Source organism: Anopheles marshallii, chromosome 2 (genome assembly GCF_943734725.1).
Source record: "Anopheles marshallii chromosome 2, idAnoMarsDA_429_01, whole genome shotgun sequence".
In the NCBI taxonomy this organism is placed as follows: Eukaryota; Metazoa; Arthropoda; class Insecta; order Diptera; family Culicidae; genus Anopheles; species Anopheles marshallii.
In genome coordinates this window covers 66282553-66294700 of record NC_071326.1, presented here as the reverse complement: position 1 = coordinate 66294700, position 12148 = coordinate 66282553, and the positions used below count along the sequence as shown (strand labels likewise).

General features: G+C 45.1%; 1 protein-coding gene across 1 annotated transcript in view; it reads left to right on the top strand.

Annotated features, from left to right (window-relative positions):
• The window catches only part of LOC128719113 (glycine receptor subunit alpha-4), a 39430-nt gene that overhangs the window by 13914 nt on the left and 13368 nt on the right, over positions 1-12148 (top strand). The window contains exon 2 of the mRNA XM_053812736.1: positions 2569-2645. Within this exon, the coding sequence (XP_053668711.1) occupies positions 2569-2645 (77 nt within the window). The remainder of the gene's footprint in view (positions 1-2568; positions 2646-12148) is intronic.

The following is a 12148-nucleotide window of genomic DNA, read 5'->3' as shown; positions in this document are numbered from 1 at the left end:
CTGTTCCATTAGTCTTACATGTTAGTTCTATTATGGAGCATCAATTTATTACGTAACGTTGAATGTTGAGGGGTGTAGGGAAGGGGAGGGCTTGTGGGGTGTTGATATTAAATGGTTTATATTCTCGATCTGGAGATTTGAAGATTACTTCTAATGTCCATTCAGGAGATGATTTTTTTATTTAGGTATGTAGTGGTTGATTCAGTTTACATCGATTGTTTTAATTCTTAAAAAAACATTTGGGCATAAAGAGCTCTAAATACTCTCAGAAGTCTTGCGCGTTTGAGCACCCAATGCGGCACCCATTTTAAAATCTGCTGGCAAATACCCACATTCTTGCTCACAATTATAAAAACATTGCCTTTTTGTACATCCAAAGGCATGAGCATAGCACTTCTCTTTTCATTCATCAGTTCAACATTAAACATAATTTAGTGCTCGGACGCTTATTCTCGGAGCAATGATCATTTTTTGACAACCAGAACGTGCGGTATTATGATCAGTGGTTATGAGTAGTGCTTCAAAATCTGTGTATCCAGCGAAACGAAAATAAAAAGAGTGATGAACAATGTGTAAGATACAAAAGATGAAAACTAAGTGATTGTGGTTAGGTAGTGAATAGGGACATGGCTACGAAGTGTCCTCCGAAAGATGTATTTCTTTTCACAAACCTGGCCTGGGTTTAGTTAACCTGGTCCATGCCTTTTGTTCCAATCATTTTAATAAAAGATATTTATTGGCTATAACTGTTGTAACTGTAACGGCGTGACTGTTAGAATAGAGAGGTGCGAATTGTCAAATTTTTGCGTTACGTAATAATTGAATGAGTGAAAAGAGAGCTACAATGCCGCTTGTTGGCCAATCACTATCGCTTTTAAATATACAAATCATACAAAATGATAAGGCACACAACGTTGGATGTAGTAGAACATCCTTTTTTGGTCCAGATTAAATCTGAAAACCGTTGTAAGACAGACAGACATACAAACACTAGAAGATCGGAACGCCAAAGAAAAGATTTATTGTTGCAATCTTCATATGATATGCTGAATAGTCATTCAATATAGATGTATTTATAAAAAAATCTGGCAAATTACCGAACAAATTTCCCCAGTCTTCTTTAAATTGATATGTCACTATATGCTCAGAAAATTGTAGAAAACAAACTATAAGTAAGATGCCTTTCCTTTGAGATTATTATTATATTCGTTTATTCATTCGGGAACTACGAATTTAGAAGATACATTATCTACCAACGCATCCATCTACGCACTTTAAATAGTACACATTAAATCTGTTGGGTATTATCAGTACCAACAAACACACATACCGTAACCGTTTTCATGACTTCTCAATATTTCATCTCTTTGCGATCAGCCATCAAGCGGTGGAGCTCATTATTCCTCACATTTGATTCGATGTTGCTGCTGCTAGAGTTGCACACGGTTTATTTTGGAGTGCACTGGCTAAACTAACTTCCAAACACTCCGACAACTCATGTTTATTCATTAACAATTGATTGTCAGCATTCGTCCTAAGCAGACATTCAAAAAAGCACCTTTCGTTCTTGAGTGGAAGAGAGTCGCTGGTGTAAGGTAGGACGTAAGACGCATCTATTGGTAGCCATTCCATTCATATCACGATCTCATAAAAAAGGCTTCCAATGGACACTAAATCCTCGATTGGCCTCATCAAAATGTAAGTCATGTTTGTTTGTTTCTTGCCGTCATGTCAGAAGAATCATACATCCGGTTCAGCAAACTCAAGCTGGACAATGCTGACCGGCTTAAGGTAATTCAGAAAAATTACTCGATTCTCTGTTCGACCCAATAGTTATTTATACATCCAGGAAAGAGCTTAAGCTTATTCTTTCGGCATGTCGAAACGGAAATTGACCGGTTAGCCCCATCCGACGCCATTCGATTCGACCGTTGTCTGCGGCTGTCAATTGCACCGATGGCGTGCAACACAGTTACGCCGCTGGAATGCAAACTTTGGACGTGCGGGTCCCGCCCGGCACACTCTTTAGCGTTATCGGTATCGTCATTTTATGCTAATTCATTTCCCATCAGAAATCCTACTGCCACCCAGCAGGATCCTGCCACGCCTCGCGGTCTCACGTGGGGTGCTAACAACCGTTCGCGCCATTTCGACCGTTCGATCATGAAAAGAACTGTCAGTGTGCGATGTGTGTCATGGATACGCTACAAATGGGAGAACGTATGGATATGAGCAAAAAAATCAAAAAGAAAATCGCGCGCGCACACACACATACACACGGCGCAACACTTGCGCTTTGCATCAACACTCCCTGCAGGACTCCCAAAGGGGTTTGTTTGCTATCGGAGCTGCGATCGAAGGATGTGTGTGTGTGTGTGCGTGCGTTTTTTTGTGTGTCCCAAACACCCCACAGGACGTTGAAACGGTGCGTTTAATAATAGATTAATACCATTAGAGTAATAACACTTCCGGGATGTAACGGAATCGGTTTCATTTCCGATTTTCCTTTACCCAGTTCTAGACCACCCAGCGGCTCACGCATATTATTCTCTTTTCGTTTCGTTGCAGCTTGCTGAAGGAGGTGCTGGCGGCGAAAAATTACACACTCAAACCACGAGTAGTGCTGCCGGAGGACTATGTGAAAGGTAGGCCAACGTTACCAGATGGTGTATTTGGGACAATCAGATGGGAGAAAACAGTGTGAAGGATTTAAAAAATAAACTGTAAAATTAGAACCAATCAGTGGACAATTTTTGTCTCAAGATGCTGTTCAAATATATTTCCCTAACCATTTTTTCCTATTTTAAGGGTAAATTAACGCAATTTATCTCATTGGCATGTACGCTGCACGCTACATGTACACTGTACGCTATACGCTGTACAGTCCTTTGTGTATTTCCTTTCAAACATCGTGTTTATAAGTCGTATGTGTAAAAAACTGTGAAATTTATAAAATCGGTTTAACTTGAAAGTGTCTCTGGTAAAATTCTATATTTTGTACCGAAGCCTTCCCACACTGCTAGGAAAGGTACAAAATCCCATCCGGACCGTTTCCCCGTAACAACGACCCAGTCAAGCATCAATATGTGAATTTATACATTCGAGCAGATTTTTTAGTTAGGCTGTACCATTCGATTGCGAGTGGCAGAGGTCCAATAATAAGGTATAAATGATTTTATCGGTGTTGCAGACGCAGACTTTGTCGCATGTTTTGCGCTCTGGGTTGTTTGCGCCATGCGACAACATCCAGATGTGTGCGTGACACAGGTGCGTCGCTTACGGGTCAATGCGTGATTGACCCGATATCAACGCGTATGCGTAATCGACAGACTTCGGGTTGAGCATCAGCGGTGAGCAGACGTGCTGGCAACCGCTGCCGCACGTCACAGTGTTTTATCTATTTATTGTTAATAAATGTAATAAGTTAACGTACAAACAATGGTAAACGATCTGTGCTTCCGCGTCCATCCGTCCGAACCCCAAGACATAACAACTGGCGACGAGGAAAAAGGAACAGCTAGTTCATCGGCATAGCGTCCCCGCAAATCCGCCATCGTCGATCATCCGACGAAAACGACGCCGTGTCCCAGTAAAAGCCGCCATCGCCGATCATCCGACGAAAACGACGCCGCGTCCTAACAGAAGTCACCATCGCCGATCATCCGACGAAAACGACGCCGTGTCCCGCTTTAAACCATCAGCCATCGCAAGCAAAGTGCAATGGAACAGGATAGGATGGAATTTGTGGAAGAAGACAATCCTAGAAGATTGTCAAACCAGAGGCAAGCCGCGCCTAGTGTTTCAAATAATTACAACGGTGGTAATATTTTTCAGCCAACCAGTACCGCCCCCGGCCCGAACGACAACGCTACAATCTTGAACATGATGCAGCTCCTGCAACAGCAAATGATACAACAGCAGGAGATTTTGATGCAGCTTATGCAACGTCCTGCACCTAGCCCGAGCACCAAACCGCCTGGTGAATCTACACTGGATTTCATCGCACGATCACTGAGTGAGTACCGTTATGAACCGGAAGAAAACAAAACGTTTGCTGCTTGGTACGCGAGATATGAGGAGCTTTTTGAGAAAGACGCTAGCCTCATAGAAGACGCAGCAAAGGTGAGAGTGCTTTTAAGGAAGTTAGGAATCGCCGAACACGAACGATATACAAATTTTGTGCTTCCGGAACATCCGAGAAATTTTTCTTTTAACGAGACAGTCAGCAAGCTCAAGGCATTGTTTGGCGCCAAAGAGACCATCCTTAGTAAAAGATACAAGTGTCTGAATCTGTCTAAACTACAATCAGAGGATTTTATGGTCTACGCATGTAGAGTAAACCGTGCGTGTGAGGATTTTGAACTAAAGAAAATGACAGAAAATCAGTTAAAAGCATTAGTGTTCGTGTGCGGTCTGAAAAGTGAACGTGATTTAGAATTCAGGACCCGGTTACTAAACCGTATCGAGAAAAACGCTGAAATCACTTTAGAGCAATTATCCTCGGAATGCCAGGGCATTGTAAATCTCCACGCGGACAGCGCCATGATAGAGGAAAGTGCGCATAAGCAGGTATCCATGATCCAAAAATGGCCGAAGCAACGCCATTTCATGCCAAAAGGCGCACAGCATTTTCAAAATGGAAGGTCAAGCTCATCCAGCATTAAGCCTAGAAACCCATGTTGGTTATGTGGTACGCAGCATTGGGTAAAGGATTGCGCTTACAAAACCCATAAATGCAAGCAGTGTGGAACAATGGGGCATAAAGAAGGGTTTTGTCGCAACAAAAGCAGATCGCGAGTTAGACATCAAAGAACAGCAGTGAAGGTAGTGCATGTAAATTCATGTAGCGTGACAATAAGAAGGAAATACGTCACCGTTTTCATCAATGGAAACCCGCTACGCTTACAGTTAGATACAGCTTCTGACATCACTGTCATAGACCGACGGATTTGGCAGCAGATAGGGAAACCGAAGCTGGACAAGCCAACCGTAAAAGCGCTAACAGCAGCAGGCACGAATTTTCGACTGGAAGGAGAATTCTCAACGTATCTGGTCATCAACAACGTCAAACGTTTAGCGACTGTTCGTGTAGCAGAAGCACATGTACAGCTATTAGGAACAGATGTTATTGAGCTGTTTGATTTGAGTTCGATGCCTATGAATGTTTTCTGCAACGGTCTCGCAACTAAAACGGGAGAAGCATCCTTAACAAGTCTTCAGAAACTCTACCCGGAAGTGTTTAGTGAAGCAGGTGTGTGTAAGAAGGTCCAAGTGCCGCTGAGGCTAAAAGAAGGTGTTCGCCCTATTTTCCGACCAAAAAGGCCCGTTGCCTATGCAATGAGAGAGGTGGTCGAGAAGGAGTTAAATAGATTAGAAGCAAATGGTGTGATTACTCCGGTAAATTACGCAGATTGGGCAGCGCCTGTTGTGATTGTTAGAAAGTCAAATGGAAAAATCCGAATATGTGGTGACTATTCTACGGGATTGAATGAGGCCCTACAACCGCACGAGTATCCGCTTCCTGTACCTGAAGACATTTTTACCAAGTTGGCGCAATGCAAGATTTTTACTACCATCGACCTATCAGATGCTTTCTCGCAAGTACAAGTAGAAGAACAATACCGCCCGCTACTTACTATAAACACTCACCGCGGCCTGTATCAGTATAACCGTCTTCCACCCGGTATCAAAATTGCGCCTGCCGTATTTCAGCAACTTATTGATACCATGCTGGCAGGCGTGATGAAAGTTTGCGGATATATGGATGATTTGATCATCGGTGGAACAACACAAGAGGAACACGACACTAACGTGAAGGAAGTGCTTGGTCGCATAAAAGAGTATGGTTTCACTATCCGTGCAGACAAGTGTGTTTTCGGAATGAAACAAATAAAGTACCTAGGTCACATTGTAGACGGAAATGGTATTCGTCCAGACCCGACCAAGATTGAAGCCATTATTAACTTGCCACCACCAACAGATGTTTCAGGAGTACGCTCATTTGTTGGAGCCATAAATTACTACAGCAAGTTCGTTCCACGTATGAGGGATCTTAGATATCCCCTAGATTGCCTCTTGAAGCAGGGTGAAAGTTTCAAATGGACAAAACAATGTGATGAAAGTTTCAAAAAGTTCAAGAAGATTCTCTCCTCAAATCTTTTGCTCACACATTATGACCCGAAAGCAAACATCATAGTTTCAGCTGATGCATCATCTGTTGGATTAGGAGCAACCATAAGCCACAAATTCCAAGACGGTACTATTAAGGTAGTCCAACACGCATCACGGGCACTCACAGAAACTGAAAAGAAGTATAGCCAGATAGACCGCGAAGGTCTTGCAATCGTTTTTGCAGTCACAAGGTTCCATAAAATGTTATACGGACGTCACTTCAGATTGCAAACAGATCACCGACCATTGCTGCAGATTTTTGGATCAAAGAAGGGGATTCCTATTTATACCGCAAATAGACTTCAACGCTTTGCGCTTACTCTACAATTGTACGATTTTGATATCGAGTACATTCGCACTGATCATTTCGGAAATGCTGATTTGCTGTCCAGACTCATAAGGGAGCGAATTCAGCCGGAGGAAGATTACGTCGTAGCAAGTATTGAGCTGGAAAAGGATATTAGGTCGGTCGCAACAAATTCATTATCCGTTCTTCCTTTAACATTCCGAGAGGTAGTAACTAGCACTCAGACCGACAAGGTGTTACGTCAAATCTACAAATACATTCAACGAGGCTGGCCACAGAGTAAGGTTTTAGGGCAAGATTTGGCACGCTACTACTACAGAAAGGAAGCCTTGTCGACGATAGACGGAGGTATTCTGTTTGGTGAAAGGTTGATTATACCAGAAAAGCTACGGAAAAGATGTTTGGAACAGTTTCATCGTGGTCATTCCGGGAGTGCAACGCATGAAGGCGCTTGCCCGCAGCTACGTGTATTGGCCCGGTATGGATGGGGATATAGTTGAACGAGTAGGTGCATGTTCATCATGTGCTGCCGCGGCCAAGTCACCCCCACACGAGATTCCAGTCCCCTGGGGTAAACTTTCTTTCCCGTGGGAGAGAATACACGTCGACTATGCTGGTCCCATAGAGGGGGATTATTTCCTGTTGATAGTAGACGCTTATTCAAAGTGGCCGGAAATTGTTAAAACAAGAAGTATCACAACAACAGCAACGATAGCTATTCTGCGAGGTGTTTTTGCAAGGTTTGGAATGCCCACTACATTAGTATCGGATAATGGAACGCAGTTCACAAGTGAGGCTTTTAGGGAATTCTGTACGGCAAATAGTATTCATCACATAAGAACCGCAGTTTTCCACCCACAGTCAAATGGGCAAGCAGAGCGTTTTGTTGACACTTTTAAACGAGCGTTGGTGAAAATCAAGCACGGAGATACAACAATGCAAGAAGCAATAGATATATTTCTGCTAGCGTATAGAACTACTCCAAATGCACAACTAGAACATCGCAAAACACCGGCAGAAATGATGTTTGGCAGAACTATAAGAACCAATCATGAGTTGCTACGTCCACCAGCAAAGGTTCAGCATGAAACAGTTGAAACAGGTGTAAGAGGTTTCAAGCCAAACGATCAAGTATATGCAAAAGTCTATAGGCGAGGTTCATGGACATGGATCCCGGCAGTTATCGTTAAAAGGAATGGAAACGTAATGTATCAAGTCAAAATCGAAGGTGATCGGATGATAAGAAGTCATGTTAATCAACTGCGTCGAAGAATGATCGCTAGCGATCGTCGATCATCGGACATAAAGTCGAGACGTTTACCATTAGATGTCTTACTGGATTCGTGGGATTTATATTCATCATCTAAGCAATTGTCATCGTCATCCCCAACGTCATCGTTTTTATCACCATCATCTAAGTCATTGTCTTCGTCATCACCTACGTCCTCGTCTTCATCATCATCATCGTCTTTGTCTGCGGCATGGTTGTCAGCGAACTCATCGTCATCATTAGCGTCTCTACCTTTGACAACGAAGCTTCCGGACGTGCAAACATCGGAACGGTCAGTTCCGATTCCCTCCCCGGCACCAGCTGAACAACAACAAGTACATCATCCGGAAGCAAAGCCGATACCTCCACTTCGCCGCTCTTCTAGGTGTAGAAGAGCCCCACGAAGATTCGACGGGTATCAGCTATCCTGAAGGGGGAGATGTTGCAGACGCAGACTTTGTCGCATGTTTTGCGCTCTGGGTTGTTTGCGCCATGCGACAACATCCAGATGTGTGCGTGACACAGGTGCGTCGCTTACGGGTCAATGCGTGATTGACCCGATATCAACGCGTATGCGTAATCGACAGACTTCGGGTTGAGCATCAGCGGTGAGCAGACGTGCTGGCAACCGCTGCCGCACGTCACAGTGTTTTATCTATTTATTGTTAATAAATGTAATAAGTTAACGTACAAACAATGGTAAACGATCTGTGCTTCCGCGTCCATCCGTCCGAACCCCAAGACATAACAATCGGACAGCCCGATAAGGATGTTATCGGGCAGCCCGATAAGGATGTTATCGGGCAGCCCGATAAGGATGTTATCGGGCAGCCCGATAAGGATGTTATCGGGCAGCCCGATAAGGATGTTATCGGGCAGCCCGATAAGGATGTTATCGGGCAGCCCGATAAGGATGTTATCGGGCAGCCCGATAAGGATGTTATCGGGCAGCCCGATAAGGATGTTATCGGGCAGCCCGATAAGGATGTTATCGGGCAGCCCGATAAGGATGTTATCGGGCAGCCCGATAAGGATGTTATCGGGCAGCCCGATAAGGATGTTATCGGGCAGCCCGATAAGGATGTTATCGGGCAGCCCGATAAGGATGTTATCGGGCAGCCCGATAAGGATGTTATCGGGCAGCCCGATAAGGATGTTATCGGGCAGCCCGATAAGGATGTTATCGGGCAGCCCGATAAGGATGTTATCGGGCAGCCCGATAAGGATGTTATCGGGCAGCCCGATAAGGATGTTATCGGGCAGCCCGATAAGGATGTTATCGGGCAGCCCGATAAGGATGTTATCGGGCAGCCCGATAAGGATGTTATCGGGCAGCCCGATAAGGATGTTATCGGGCAGCCCGATAAGGATGTTATCGGGCAGCCCGATAAGGATGTTATCGGGCAGCCCGATAAGGATGTTATCGGGCAGCCCGATAAGGATGTTATCGGGCAGCCCGATAAGGATGTTATCGGGCAGCCCGATAAGGATGTTATCGGGCAGCCCGATAAGGATGTTATCGGGCAGCCCGATAAGGATGTTATCAGGCAGCCCGATAAGGATGTTATCGGGCAGCCCGATAAGGATGTTATCGGGCAGCCCGTTAAGGATGTTATCGGGCAGCCCGTTAAGGATGTTATCGGGCAGCCCGTTAAGGATGTTATCGGGCAGCCCGTTAAGGATGTTATCGGGCAGCCCGTTAAGGATGTTATCGGGCAGCCCGTTAAGGATGTTATCGGGCAGCCCGTTAAGGATGTTATCGGGCAGCCCGTTAAGGATGTTATCGGGCAGCCCGTTAAGGATGTTATCGGGCAGCCCGTTAAGGATGTTATCGGGCAGCCCGTTAAGGATGTTATCGGGCAGCCCGTTAAGGATGTTATCGGGCAGCCCGTTAAGGATGTTATCGGGCAGCCCGTTAAGGATGTTATCGGGCAGCCCGTTAAGGATGTTATCGGGCAGCCCGTTAAGGATGTTATCGGGCAGCCCGTTAAGGATGTTATCGGGCAGCCCGTTAAGGATGTTATCGGGCAGCCCGTTAAGGATGTTATCGGGCAGCCCGTTAAGGATGTTATCGGGCAGCCCGTTAAGGATGTTATCGGGCAGCCCGTTAAGGATGTTATCGGGCAGCCCGTTAAGGATGTTATCGGGCAGCCCGTTAAGGATGTTATCGGGCAGCCCGTTAAGGATGTTATCGGGCAGCCCGTTAAGGATGTTATCGGGCAGCCCGTTAAGGATGTTATCGGGCAGCCCGTCAAGGGATAATTCAACGAAAAATTCGGTTAGCTGGTTGGGGCTTGATTAAACTGCTATGTTATGAAAATAAATCTACAACGGTCTGTTCATTTGAATGATAAAAAATAACCTTGAATTCTTTCCCTGCATGAACGAATTTCTTTCTTTCTTTCTTTTCCTGCATAAAAAATAACTCAATTAAAGCAATCAACCAAATCCCAGAATCATACTTGTGATTTTTCATTATTTAAAGTGTTTTCCGCTGAATAATTCGGTGCTCGAAGAAATGTTTACAACAGGTGCGAAGGTGCAAAAGTAGCCTTTCATTAGTTGGCTACGATGGTTGCAGGAGACCGGTCACTGCTGTTAGTACTCTTCACCAATATTGGATGTTGGCAAGCTACTAGCGCATTTCGGCATGAGCTTTTCTTACCTTCCTGGAGTTCGTCATATCTGCGTCCAGATGCACCAGTAGCCAGATATTTGTTGGAGCTACTTCAACCAATCTGTGCGAACGATGTCGTCTATCAGCTGAAGTTTATGCGCTTCCACGAAGATCCTCAGGCCAATGACATTCTCGGTACCGTGTTGAATGGGTTGGACGTATACTCCTGTGCCCATCAGGTGAACATGGAAGACGATCCAATCGAACAATTCATGACGTCCAAGAAGTACTTCATCATATTCGTCAACAACTCACCCAGCGTAAGTGATGGTTTTGCGGATATGCACTGTCAAATGGCATTAATAGTCCAATCTCCCTATCACGCAGGGTTTACAAGCGTTCCAATCGTTTTTCAGCTGGAAGGTGTACCGCTTTGGCAATGCAAGATTCATCGTGATGGTTCTGTTTCTTTATCCTAGTCAGAATGCATTTGCCATGTTTCGTTTCGAAAATTACAAACGACCGTATAACTCGGTTGTGCTTTTCTACGATTTGCTCGGAACGTTCGATTGTGTATCGTTGGATTCGTTCAAGCAGGCAGCCATCGTACATCGACCCGATCGGCCGTCGTTCTCCTCGCTCGAGGAACTGTTCCAAAAACAGTATCGTAATCTGCATGGCTATGAGTTCTCGATATACATCACACGCGGGGACGAAACTAATAGCATGCTGCCGTCAAACCGTTACTGGTACTTCATCGACGTACTGAGCCGTTCAATCAACGCAAGTTACCGCATCCACACGGACGATCTGCACAAATGGCGGGAAAACAAACCGATGGACTTTGGCATCGTGTACGATACGTTCAAAGCGAATCCGGTACGGCGCATTTCGTTGAAGCAGTTCAGCTATCACTGCATACTCTCGCCGCGAAGTGATCGTATTCCGTTCATCCGACTCTTGACCGACCCATTTCAATGGAGTGTGTGGCTTGCATTACTGCTTGTCTCCGAGCTCACGAGCTATTTGGTGCAACGTTACGGCTACTTGACGGGACACTCGTTTCTCAGTGTCAACTTTGACATCTTCCAGACGTTCATCAATGGGCCGCCGAGGGCCAGAACCGACACCTCCGCGGGTAATTGCATACTGACCGGTTACATCTATGCCAGCCTTATTCTCCTAACCGTCTACCAGTCCGTACTAACTGCTCGACTTTCGCAGGCATTGTATTATCCTGAGTTCCGCACAGTGGACGAGGTGAATCGGTCCGGTCTGCCTATTTACGTCAACCAATACGTGAGGAAGATTAGCTCGGTTAGCTTCTCGAATGAGCGTGACGTCCTGGTCGGCGACGAACCGAAGAAGTATCACGTTGTTGTACCGTGCGATGTCGCCGAACGGTGGAGCCATATACGTTGGGATGCGTTTCATCTGGTTTCACCTTTCACTGGACGGCTTTCGTCGAGGGTGATCTTTTCCGGTATTGGATCACACGGAACTGGTTTAACCATGATGAGAGGGACACTCTTGAGATTAGCAACCGGTTTAGAGCGTCCGGAAAAGATACAGCACGTGCATTTGATGTGCAGGATTTACTGATTTGCTGGACAATTTGTGCCGTTGGGTTGCTACTTTCGTTCATTTCCTTCTGTTTGGAACTACTGTCGGTTATTAATGTGAGAAATTCTAGACTACTGCTGGGATTAAACCGATCAAAAATATGTAAAACGTGGACATTTTTTAATGTTTTTAAGTATAAGCGAGATCGGAAAGTTGAAAC